Raw genomic sequence first — 13,742 nt, forward strand, 5'->3', positions numbered from 1 at the left:
TGCAAAAAAACCCTGCACTATTCAGAACATCATATATTTTAAGAAGATACTTGGTTGATACCTAGGACACTGGCACGAAACCGTATCAACCATTAACACTAGTCAGTGCTATTTGTGACATTTTTAAAATGGTCAGTTCACTAGGTTTCATGTTTAATGAATAAAAGAGATTAATAATAATAATAATAATAATAATAGCAGCAACAGCAACAATAACAATAATACCTCCAGCTTTTTCTTAATTCCTTAGCTTTTTTAAAAAAAATCTTCCATTTTTGCCTACAACTCTGGTATTTTTCTGATGGTTTTGATGGTTTGCTAATAGTATTAACTAGATCAGGCATTGCTTACATTTTTCCAAGATAAGTCAATGTCAGTTAGCTGCTACCTCAAGAGAGGGGGTATAAAAGTATGAACTCCAGAGCTTGGATTTACCTAACTGCAATGTACTACAGCCAAAGGTAAAAATCCTGATGTGATTTTTAAAAATTTCTGTGCTTAGCCAGGAATCAAGAGGATAATCTGCAACTATTAAATGAGTAGTTTCACATTCATCTTATTTTCTTCTCCAGGGCGACAGTTCCTTTGTGGTGATGACTAACTTTATTATCACTCGTGAGCAGAAACAGGAAACATGCCCAGGGGTATGTAGCTTGATATTGTCACTGTATATCATTTAGTTTATTGGTCTTCTGTAGAATACCATAGAGATAACCTCAGAAAAAGAATGCAAAGTTAGCAAAATATGTAAGAAAAGATATTGACAAAATTGAACGGGTCCAAAGAGGGGCTACAAGAATGGTGGAAGGTCTTAAGCATAAAACGTATCAGGAAAGACTTAATGAACTCAATCTGTATAGTCTGGAGGACAGAAGGAAAAAGGGGGACATGATCGAAACATTTAAATATGTTAAAGGGTTAAATAAGGTCCAGGAGGGAAGTGTTTTTAATAGGAAAGTGAACACAAGAACAAGGGGACACAATCTGAAGTTAGTTGGGGGAAAGATCAAAAGCAACGTGAGAAAATATTATTTGACTGAAAAAGTAATAGATCCTTGGAACAAACTTCCAGCAGACATGGTTGGTAAATCCACAGTAACTGAATTTAAACATGCCTGGGATAAACATATATCCATCCTAAGATAAAGTACAGGAAATAGTATAAGGGCAGACGAGATGGACCATGAGGTCTTTTTCTGCCGTCAGTCTTCTATGTTTCTATGTTTCTAAGAAGCCAGAGAAGACAATGTGAGGGGGAAAAAACTGAAGGTCACCCTGCCTTGACTCTCGTTAGTATAAAAAAATATAGAAAGGAAACATTATCAGGCTTTTAAGACACTATTATTATAGCCCAGTGATGGTGAACCTTTTTTTCCTCGGGTGCTGAAAGAGTGTGGGTGCGCACTATCGCACATGCGCGAGTGGCCACACCCATAATTCAATGCCTGGGAGGGCAAAAACAGCTTCCCTCCCCTCCTGGAGGCCTTCTGGTGGCTGGAAATGGCCTGTTTCCCAACTTCTGGTGGGCTCAATAGGCTCGTGTTTTGTCCTCCCCAGGCTCAATAGGCTTTCCTGGAAGACTTCACTTCTGCACATGCACAGCAGCCAAATTTCACACAGGGGCACATGCGGGTGCATCGGGGCACACAGCTGCACATGCATCACGGTTTTTATTAACTAGTAGGCTATCTCAGTCATACCGGCTGCTGCCCATTACTGGGAGCAGAGAATTGTACTTTCAGGCTTGCAAGGTTCTATCAAAGTAGCTTTACAATAAAGTAACATTTATTCAACTGCTTATTAATCTTAGCTGGCTTACCGTGCAAAGCCAACAATAGGGGAACGCCATACCCTCCTGCAAGAAGTGTTGACTAAAGAAGAATGCAAGTTGCATTCTTTGTAAATGATGGTGTTCCCGTGGCAGCCATTTTGTGAATGGGCAACCCTCTCCCAAACGGCCATGTTGCAACAGTACACTAACATGCCCACCAACCCCAAAACATCGTACAGCTCAGGTGTCCAGCAAACCGGGAAAATCAGGAAAATCAGGGAATTTTCAGGGATATCAGCGGTTCAGGAAATATCAGGGAATTTTCAGGGAATTCATGAAAAAAACAGAATATATCAGGGAAAAAACAAACGGTATTAAAATGTTTAAAAGTCAGGGGGAAATCATGTAAAAAAAACCTGGATTGTGCTTCCTGGCAGAGTCGAGCAAAAATGAGCATAACTGTGGCAACAACTTGCTTCCTCGGCTACCAATATTTCTCCATGGCATAGCCATTTAGTACGATGTCATCTACGACCGCGCCTTAACTAGATCGCAGGTTACATGGAAATGTCAGGGAAATGTTAGGAAAATATCAGGGAATTTCAAAATACTTTCCCCCTGACACACTGATAGCTAATCCCTTGCTTGCTATACAAAACATGTGGAGTTTTTGTTTATTCAGTAATATATTTTAGAAGTTCAGCTTTCTACTATTTGCACAACTCTCTATAGTCACTAAATGTTTGTTAGTGGGCCACGATGTCAAGAAAGAGTTTTAGAAGGGCTTACAATGTACCTCTGCCCTACTTATTGAATTGCTCCGAGTCCTCGGAGAGGGGCAGCATAAAAATCTAATAAATTATTATTGTTGCTGTTGTTGTTGTTGTCTGCCACCCCAAGTCTACGGAGAGGGGCAGCATACAAATCTAATAAATAATAATAATAATAATAATAATAATAATAATAATAATATTTCCATTTTTCTCTCTTTTCAGCATCCTGAGTCTGAGACGTGTAACAATGACAGTAATTGTCATAAAGGAGAGTTTCTTCGCCGAGGTCAAGGTGAGAAATACCTGGGTACACAACAAGCTTAATCAGATCAAATGCAGCCCAATGATTTCCTCATGGTCTCCTATCTGGGGACAGGTAGTCCTCGACTTACAACAATCTATTTAGTGAGCGTTCAAAGTTAAATCAGCAACAGGACTTATTACTGTTTTTCTACACTTACGACCATTGCAGCATCCCAGGGATGGGTCGCTCAGGGCTGTGCCAGGGGCAGGGGTACATGCGCCCCCATAGCAATGAAAAAATAGCTTCTGCAAATGCACAGAAGCAAAAATCCAAGATGGCGGTGCGCACGGGTCAGCACTGAGAAAACCAGCTCCATGATATCATCGTTGCTTTACTAATGGTTCTAAAGAACTGGCTAGAACTGGTAGCAACCCACCTCTGCAGAATCCCCATGGTCACATGATGATTCAGATACATGATAGTACAGTGGCACCTCTACTTAAGAATGCCTCTACTTAAGAACTTTTCTAGATAAGAACCGGGTGTTCAAGCTTTTTTTGCCTCTTATTAAGAACCATTTTCTACTTAAAAACCCGAGCCCGGAAAAAATTCCCAGGAAATTTGAGAGTGGCACGAAGGCCTGGCCAGTTTCCTGCCATTCCCCCTTTAATCCCGTCCATCTCAGGCTTTTCTGAGGAGCCTTTCGGTGGTGCTTAAGGAGGCTTTGGCAGTCCAGAGCAAACAAAGCATTTTCTTTTTTCTGGGCGCTTGGAATAAACCTCTGCCAGAGAAAAGAAGCACTCCGTTCGCTCTGGGCAACAACTGTCCTCCTCCTCCTCCTCTTCTTCCTCCTCCTCCCACCCAAATACCAAGCTTTATTTCTTTCCTAATGGGTTTGCACACATTATTTGTTTTTACATTGATTCCTATGGGAAAAATTGCTTCTACTTACAAACTTTTCTACTTAAGAACCTGGTCACGGAACGAATTAAGTTCTTAAGTAGAGGTACCGCTGTACTAGTTTATAATTCAATGTATTGTGTGAACTCAAACAGTGCTATTGTACTGTATATGTTCTATAAAGTAAGCTACCTCCTTGTTTATATTACTTGTCATGTGATTTATAAGACATACTTTAAAAAAGATTGTAAAAGAATTTTATAGTCCAGAATGTTTATACTCCAATATCCTGTTTTCCATAATGACTAACCAGATTTGATGGGAAGGCCACATGCAGCTATAAATTGCAGATGACATGAGCTTTTTTCTTTCATTTCTCATTTCTGAAAATATATTGATAACGTTTTGCCATTTATCTAATGCAACGTGTTTTTCATGAGGATACACTACACACTGCATTACCAAATACAGAGAACTGTGAATTTTGAATATACTAAGCTTTCCATTTGTAATTGATTCAAAAATCAATTACAAATGGAGATTAGAACTGCCCCCACCCTCCTTGTCTTTCATAAATTACTGAAGACTCACTTATACCGCCAGGCATGAGGGAGTTGAGACACCTTTCCCCCAGGCTTCTTTATATTTTGTTTCATGTTTGGTATGAATGTGCTGTTTGGTTTTTAAATATATGATAGGATTTTATATGCTTCTTTTAATATTACATTTGTTTTGCTATAATATTGTTTTTTATTGTTGTGAGCCTCCCCGAGTCTTCGGAGAGGGGTGGTGAAGTAGACCCAGAGACAGGGTTTGAGCAATCGGTACTTTTATTCAGCTCAGAGAATAAGTGACAGCTCAGCAAGGTAAAGTGACAATTCAGCGAGTACCGACTGGCTCTGCAGGGAGAAGCCGCTTCTTTTATACTTTTGCGGTTCCCGCCAAAGCGAGAGCCGGCCGCGTCTGAGCCAATCAGGAGCGACTTCCTGCTTGGGCTCAGACAGCGCTGGAAAAGAGGAACAAACTATTTACAGCGTTACAAGGTAGCCATTTCAGGATACAACACCCCTCCCCTCATAGTTGGACCCATCCATCAAGAAAGCCACGTGACGAAGTCGTCCAATCGGTGAGGCCTTCGAGACTCTCGCGCTGACCTGCGCAGTCCATTTTCTCCTTCGCCACTGACTGTGGAGGATGGCTCGCCGCTGCTCTCCCGGTGCGGCGGACTAGGCCTGGCGGGCCCAACGAAGGCCTCGGAGGACGAGGATGGCTCGGCGTCGCTGGATGGTTCCCCCGGGCCCGATAAGTCTCTCTGCGTGTTTCTTAGTTCGGGCAATGTATAAAAGTCTGTTGAAGGGGGAGCGTCCGAGTCAGCGGGTTGTTGTAATTGGTTTTCAGTTCGTTTCCGAATGTGGTCTATGTGTCGTTTCCACAAACGACCATCCTCCAGTTTAACAATATAAGTCTTGGGTGCATTTTGCTTAACAATAATTCCCTTCATCCAGTTTACATTTCCATCAAAGCATTTTACATATACATTTTGACCCAAATACATTTCTCTTTCTGGTTTTATGCACATTTGGTTATTATTCAAACAGAACCTTGGGTTTAACCTGTCTAGTGGTGACCTCAACTTTCTCCCCATCAATAACTCTGCAGGGCTTACATGTGTGTGCGAGTTAGGGGTAATGTGCTGGGTTAATAAGAATTGGTCCAAGTTCTGTTGCACATCTCCAGGGCCTGACCTGTGCAATGCCTCTTTTGCCACCCTTACGTAACGTTCTGCCAACCCGTTAGCCCAGGGCGAGTAAGGCGAGATGAGGGCATGTCTGACCCCCAGGCCATCTAGGAATAATTCGAATTGCCTGGCTGTTAGTTGTGGTCCATTGTCAGACACCAATAGATCAGGGCAACCATGGGATGCAAACAGTCTGCTCAATACCTTGATAGTGGCACTTGTGGTTATGTTGTTCATTGCTATTATTTCCAACCATTTGGAGAAAGCATCCACCACTATTAGGAAATACTGAGACCCCACTGGGCCAGCAAAATCAATGTGGATCCTAGACCAAGGGCCAGCAGGCTGTTCCCACTCAGCCGGAGTTGTTTTGGGGGGATTGGGCCTAGACTCTTGGCACGGGTCACACTTTGAAACCCAACTTTCAATATCAGCATCAAGCCCTGGCCACCATAAATGCCCCCTTGCTAGGCTCTTCATCCTGACAATCCCAGGATGGCCCACGTGTAACATTCTGAGTACCTTTTCCCTTAGGCGTTTGGGGATGATCACTCTATCCCCCCACAGCAAACAACCTTTTACATATGACAATTCAAGCCTTTTGTTCTTAAAATCACACAATTCAGGTTTAACAATATCATTTTGCCATCCCTTTAGAACACAGTTCACTACTTGTTTCAGGATTTGGTCTTGCTGCGTGTGTGCAGCTACCTCTTTTGCTGTGGTTAGTGGGTTTTCCTCGAGTTCTATCATTAGCACGTCTGTGGTTGGAACAGGGTCTTCTACCAAGTCTGCTATGGGGCATCTGCTGAGGCCGTCTGCATGATTGATTTCCTTCCCCCCCTTGTGGGTGAGCTCATACTGATACCCAGAGAGGAAAAGGGCCCATCTGATTAGTCTTGGAGACATAAAAGGTGGAGTGGGCTTGTTGGGGGCTAGCAGGCCTAGTAGGGGTTTGTGGTCAGTGACTAGCTCAAAGTTTCTTCCAAAAATGTAATTGTGAAACTTCTTTACCCCTGCCACCAATGCCAGAGCCTCCTTGTCTAACTGGCTATAATTTCTCTCCGTGCTGGTCATGGTTCTTGAAAAAAATGCTATTGGGGCCTCTGTCTGATTAGGTAGAACGTGAGCTAGGACTCCTCCTATGCCGTACGGCGAAGCGTCGCACGTGAGCCTAATGGGTAGTGAGGCACTATATTGGACTACTACACTTTTAGAAGTTAGTAAATTTTTTATTTGAGCAAAGGCTTCACGTTCAATTTTCCCCCATGTCCAGCGGGCTTCCTTCTGGAGTAAACGATGGAGAGGCTCTGCTACTGTTGCCTTCTGCTTTAAAAAAACGGAATAAAAATTAAGGAGGCCCAAAAATGCTTGCAACTCACTCTTATCTCGTGGCTCTGGGGCTTCTCTAATTGCTCTCAGCTTCTCAGTTGTGGGGTGGATACCTTCCTTATCTATTTTATATCCTAGGAATTCAATACTGTTAGTTCCCCAGACACATTTATCAGGCTTGATTCGTAACCCTTTGTCCTGTAGCCTCTTAAGTACTTCCCTTATTCTTTTGTTCACTTGTTCCTGGTTTTCCCCTGCAATTAAGATGTCATCAAAATATGGGATGGCCCCATTTACCCCTGACAATAGGCGTTCCATGATGCTCTGGAATATCCCTGGGGCTATGCTCACCCCAAACTGTAACCTCGTGCATTTGAAAGCCCCCCTGTGCGTTACAATTGTTTGAGCGTTTGCTGTTTGTTCATCGACCGGAAGTTGCTGGTAAGCCTGCGCCAGGTCGATCTTTGCGAACCTTTTCCCTTCCCCCAGGGAGTGTAAGAGTTGTTGCACAACCGGAATGGGGTAGGGGTGGTGTTGGAGTGCCTTATTCAGGGTTGATTTGTAATCAGCGCAAACTCTTAAGGAGCCATCTGGCTTCAGGGGTGTCACTATGGGAGTTTCCCATGGCCCCTGTTCCACAGGGACCAAGATACCTTGACTAATGAGTTTGTCCAGCTGTAAGTCTAGCTTGGGGAGAAGCGGGAGGGGAACCCTGCGAGGTTTCAGTCTAACCGGTGGGACCTTGGGGTCAATAGAGAAAGATATGGGGGTTCCCTTATACAATCCTAAGGTGGGGCTGAACACTTCAGGGAACTCTTTCACAAAGTTAGGCATAATATCACAGTTTACATTACACACACCCGAAATTTCAATCCCCAACGGTTCCATCCATGCTAGCCCTAGCAGGGAGTGTTTGGCCCCCGTCACAATAAGCATGGGAAGGGTACATTTGACATTCTTAAATACAATAGGTACATTTGCAGTTCCCAGGACCGAGATTACCCCCCCTTGGAAGTCTCTGATCACCAAAGAGGTTTGAATTAGGTCAGCCTCAGACACATTAGGCATATATAGCTTAAATTTTTCCCAGGGCATGATGGTATATCTCGAACCCGTATCTAGCTCCATTGAGCAAGGCTGGTTATTTAGTAACAACGAGATAACAATTTTAGCCCCCTTTTTGGTTGCCGTGTTATTCACGGAATATTGAGAGTTACCTCTATTGTAGTCTCGGTTAGCGGTGGGGTAATTCCTTTGACCCGAGTTGCGGAACGGTCTCCTGTCTCGCGATTGGGGGGGGTGGCTTTGGGGTCGCTGGTATTGTTGTGTGGCAAAAGTTTCTTCTGGTGCCGTTGCTCTGCATGCGATGGCGATGTGGCCTCTCCGGTTGCAACGGCGGCAAGTGGTGTCGCGGAACGGGCATCGATGGCGCTGGTGATTTCCCCGGCAGCCCGCGCAGGGGGCTGGATGAGTAGCTCTAGGGTGTCTCGGTTGGTCTTGCAGGAGGAGGCAGTCGTCCCCGTTGCTAGTTGGCTGGCTGCGGACGTCTGTTCCCATGGCGCTGGGAGACTCGGCGTCGATTTTGGCAATGGTTTCTCGCCTTCCGTGCTCTTTTAATTCTCTTGCCGCTGCGTCGGCTGCTTCCGCGGTTTGCGCTAATTTGATTACGGTTTGTAGAGTCGGCTCATCTTCGGTGAGGAGTTTACTTCTCACTGTGTGGTTCTTCATGCCGAAAATCAAGGCGTCGGTGAGGCGAGCTTCCGGATCTTGAAACTTGCATTGAGCGAGTACCGTTCGAAGCCGCGTTGTGAATTGGCTTATCGACTCGGTTTCTCTCTGAGCCATCATGTGAAATTGATGCCGGTAAACCACGGCTGGTCTGGTTGGTTTAAAATGGCTCGCTAGTTTCTGTTGAAGGACGTCCCACGCTGTGGCTCTTGCTTGTTCTGGTTCGGTGAGAGTTTGGGCAAGTCTACGGATCTCTGCGCCGCAGTAGTTTAGAAAAATAGCCCGTCTGCGATCGGCTCCGGCGTCCTGCATTCCCGCCGCCTCGAGGAATATTTCGAAGGTGGCCATGTATTCGTCCCAAGTCATTTTCTCGGCATCGAAAAGTTCTGGAGCCTGGCCGATCTGGATTTTGTCCATGTTGCACGCGAAGTTCTTCCGTTCGTTCGTCGCCAGTGAAGTAGACCCAGAGACAGGGTTTGAGCAATCGGTACTTTTATTCAGCTCAGAGAATAAGTGACAGCTCAGCAAGGTAAAGTGACAATTCAGCGAGTACCGACTGGCTCTGCAGGGAGAAGCCGCTTCTTTTATACTTTTGCGGTTCCCGCCAAAGCGAGAGCCGGCCGCGTCTGAGCCAATCAGGAGCGACTTCCTGCTTGGGCTCAGACAGCGCTGGAAAAGAGGAACAAACTATTTACAGCGTTACAAGGTAGCCATTTCAGGATACAACAGGTGGCATACAAATCTAATAAATAATAATAATAATAATAATAATAATAATAATAATAATAATAAGCCTAAATTACAGAGTATTTGGCATTTCACAGGCTGCAAAAGGAGCTACTAATAGGGAGGGAGGAAGGAATTGAGGACAGATAACGATCAATGGCCTTGAGATGCTGACTAATTGTGTTCCAGGAATTGAGGAGAGGAAGGAAATTGGGGCTAAAGTTTTGAAAAGAATAATTTATATTGCAACAGTTTCTGGCTTTTCCTGCATTATTCTTTCATTGCTTGTTACTCCTGTTGTAAGGAATAATTTATTTTATTTTATTTTTATTTTAGTCTAGTCTAGTCTCTTCTAATTTAGTTCAGTTTAGTTTAGTTTAATTTATTAAATTTATAAGCTGCCCAACTCCTTACGAACTCTGGGCGACCTACAACAAAAAAACAATATTTTTTAAAAATTAAACCCCTAAAATAAAAGCATTCATTTCTTCTGGGCTGGAGTTAAATGGTGATAACTCAATGTCCTCAGGCCTGCCGGCAGAAACAGGTCTTCACAGCTTTCTGGAAGGCCAGCAGGATGGGGGCAGTACGGATCTCCGGAAGTAGCTGATTCCAGAGAGCCAGAGCCACCACAAAGAAGGCCCTCCCACATGGTCCTAGTAGTCAACCCTGTGGGCCCTAACAGTCCGCTGGGAAGTATGAGGCAAAAGATGGTCCCTTAAGTAATCTGGCCGTAAGCCACGTAGGGCTTTATAGGTGATAACCAACACCTTAAATTGCGTTCAGAGACAGATTGTTAGCCAGTGCAACTCACGCAGTGTTGGAGTAATGTGGAGGTATCTAGGCACACCCACAACTGCTCACACGGCTGTTTTCTGCACTAGCTGTAGTCTCCAAATGCTTTTTAAGGGTAGCCCCATGTAGAGCGCATTGCAGTAGCCAAACTGGCTTCAGTTCCAAGTGGGGAAAGACATTGGATTCATGGAAGGTGTTGAATATTAAGTGTATTGCCTCAGAGTATTGCCATGTAAACTGTCTCTAGGCAGACTATGTAAATAGGTTGCGCCTGATTGGCTGCGGCGCTGACAGCTCGCGTTTGAGCGGGAACTTTGTGTATAAATAGAGCCGGTTTTGCCGGCTCCAGCTGAGACGCGTTCCAGCTGGTAGTCACTTCTAAAGAGCTGAGAAATAAAGCGAACCGTCTCTGTACGTGCTGTCTCGAGTCACTTCACCTGGCGACGACGGAAGAACGAGCCTGCGCCTGCCGCAATGGATCCCTTGCCGGTCGGGAGAGCTCCAGACTACTTCAACCCGGAGAAGACAACATGGGACGCTTATCTAGCGAAGTTCGAAGTGTTCCTCGAGGCTGCCGGCATGAGAAACGCCGATGCCGATCGGAAGAGAGCAATCTTCTTAAACTATTGCGGCACCGAAATGTTCGATCTCGCCCAGACGTTGACCGACCCTACTCCGGTGAATTCCATTTCCTGGGACTCCCTGAAGACTAAGCTCTCCGACCATTTCAAGCCGACAAAGCCGCCGATCGTCTACCGCCACCAGTTCTCCAGAATGGGACAACTTGAGGGAGAGTCTATCAACCAATACGCGACGCGCCTCAGAGCTGTGCTGTCAAAGTGCCGGTTTGAAAACCCGGAAGCGCGCTTAATTGACGCCCTCATCTTCGGGATGAAAAACTCTACGGTAAGAAACAAGCTCCTGACCGAAGAGGAGCCTTCACTTCAAAACGTAATAAAACTCGCCCAGACAGCTGAAGTCGCTGAAGCAGCTGCTCGAGAACTCAAGCAAAACGATAAACAGGAAGTCGTGGCTCACATCTATTCGCCTCCTCAACAAGCCAACTCTCCTCCCGAAGCAATTACACCTCCACACCCCGAAGACGACTGCTTCCTAATTCGACAAGAGCACCTCCAAGCTTCGAGATCTCCACGTCAAATTCTTCCCTGTTCCGGGTGCCGCGGCAACCATCCCCGCCATCAATGCCCCTTCCGGGACGCCGATTGCCGCCGTTGCGGCCGCCGTGGGCACATTGCGGCCGCTTGCAGAGCCCCAACTCCTGAGGACACCTTCTCCTCTACAAGGGCTGCCAGATTCAACAACCAAACCCGAGGGAATAGAGGCTTCCGTTCTTTCGGCCGAAACAAGCACTCAAACTATAACCGCGACTACATAAGAGGTACTCAAAACATCACTATTAATACGGTAACCACCAACAAAACTAAAATTAACATTTCTTTGCTGTTAAATGCTAAACCATGCCAGATGGAACTGGACACTGGTTCTCGTTATAGCATTATGCCTTGGTCAAAGGTTAAACTGTATATGCCTCATGTTAACAAACATAACTTAATTCATTCTGATTTACGTATTAAGGATTTTCAAGGGCAATTGATTCCTGTTTTAGGCATTGTAAATGTACCAATTGTATACAAATGTTTTAAGGGTGACCTTCCATTACTAATTGTGTCAGGGCAAACTCATTCCCTTTTAGGCTTAGATTGGATGGACCCATTGGGAATAGGGATTTCTGGAATCCACACAATTACACATTCTGACAATCCGGATTTTGTCAAGGAATTTCCAAATGTATTCAGTCCAACTCTAGGGACTTATAAAGGGCCACCTATATCTTTCTCACTAGACCCTAAGGTGCCTCCAATCCGGCTCAAAGCACGGAGAGTCCCTCTACCTCTGTTACCCAAACTAGATATTGAGTTAGACAAACTCATCCATCAGGGTATTTTAGTGCCAATTGATCAAGCGGCCTGGGAAACACCAATTGTCACTCCCCTCAAACCAGATGGCTCGTTACGTGTGTGCGCAGATTACAAGTCAACCCTGAACAGAGCCTTACAACAACACCCATACCCCATACCTGTTGTGCAACACTTACTGCATTCCTTGGGGGAGGGGAAGGTGTTTGCAAAGATTGACCTGGCCCAGGCTTACCTACAGCTTCCCGTAGACGAACCTACATCATATTTCCAAACCATTGTCACCCATAGGGGAGCGTTCCGATGCACACGATTACAATTTGGGGTTAGTGTAGCCCCGGGGATATTCCAGAGTTTGATGGAACGCCTCCTCACTGGAATAGGAGGAACTATACCATACTTTGATGACATTTTAATTTCTGGGAAGGATCAGGCCCAATTACATGCTAGAATAAGACAAGTGCTAACTAGGCTACAGGACAAAGGCCTTAGGGTTAAACCAGGGAAATGTGTATGGGGAACCAGCAGTGTTAATTTTCTGGGATACACTATTGATGGCGAAGGGATTCATCCCACTAGCGAGAAAGTTTGGGCAATACAAAACGCTCCCGAGCCAAAAACTAAGTCTGAATTACAAGCCTTTTTGGGATTACTTAATTTTTACTCTGTTTTTTTGAGGCAGAAGGCCACAGCAGCGGAACCCCTCCACCGGCTGCTTCAGAAGGAAGTTCCCTGGCAATGGGGGAAAACTGAGAGTGAAGCATTTACCCGAATAAAAAGTCTATTAACGTCCAAAAGCGTAGTGGTACAGTACAGTTCATTACTTCCCCTACGTCTTACGTGCGATGCTTCCCCTTACGGGGTGGGTAGTGTACTGGCTCATGTACTGCCTAACGGTACAGAGGCCCCTATCGCATTTTTCTCCAGGACCCTGTCTAGCACAGAAAGGAACTACAGTCAGCTAGACAAGGAGGCGTTAGCATTAGTCTCAGGAGTAAAGAAATTCCACAATTACATTTTTGGTCGAAAATTCCAATTAGTAACAGATCACAAACCCTTGTTAGGCCTTCTAGCCCCAGACAGACCAACTCCACCTTTTATGTCCCCCCGCTTACTAAGGTGGGGAATATTCTTGGCAGGATATCAATATGAACTAATTCATAAGGGAGGAACAACCATCAACCATGCGGATGGCCTTAGCAGATGCCCCATTCCCGACTTAGTAGAGGATCCTGCCCCATCCGCTGATGTCTTATTAATAGAGTTGGCTGATAACCCAATGACTACTGCCAAGGAGGTAGCCGAACATACAGCTAAAGACCCCATTCTCATTAAAGTAGTGAATTGTGTTCTCAAAGGGTGGAATAATGAAAACGTGGGGACAGACTTGTCTGAATTTAAAAGTAAAAGGTTAGAACTCTCTGTTATTAAGGGTTGCTTGTTATGGGGCGACCGGGTTGTAATTCCTGAAACTCTGAAATCTAAGGTTTTAACCATGCTACATGTAGGCCATCCAGGCATCGTGAGGATGAAGGGGTTAGCAAGGGGCCATTTCTGGTGGCCAGGGCTTGATGGCCACATTGAGAGTTGGGTGTCAAAGTGTGACCCTTGCCAGGAGTCACGGCCTAAACCCCCAAAAACAACCCCTATGGACTGGGAGCCACCCCAGGGCCCGTGGTCTAGGCTGCATATAGATTTTGCTGGTCCCATTGATTCTAAATATTTTCTAATTGTTGTAGACGCATATTCTAAGTGGGTCGAAATAATATTAATGCATAATATCACCACATGCTCTACT

General features: G+C 45.1%; 1 protein-coding gene across 1 annotated transcript in view; it reads left to right on the plus strand.

The window, feature by feature from the left end:
- P2RX1 (purinergic receptor P2X 1) overlaps positions 1-13,742 on the plus strand; it is a 61,400-nt gene that overhangs the window by 26,104 nt on the left and 21,554 nt on the right. Inside the window, exons 3-4 of the mRNA XM_070735168.1 lie at positions 573-644; positions 2,767-2,836. Coding sequence (XP_070591269.1) covers positions 573-644; positions 2,767-2,836 — 142 coding nt within the window. The remainder of the gene's footprint in view (positions 1-572; positions 645-2,766; positions 2,837-13,742) is intronic.

This window comes from Erythrolamprus reginae, chromosome 1, assembly GCF_031021105.1.
Source record: "Erythrolamprus reginae isolate rEryReg1 chromosome 1, rEryReg1.hap1, whole genome shotgun sequence".
Classification (NCBI taxonomy): domain Eukaryota; kingdom Metazoa; phylum Chordata; class Lepidosauria; order Squamata; family Dipsadidae; genus Erythrolamprus; species Erythrolamprus reginae.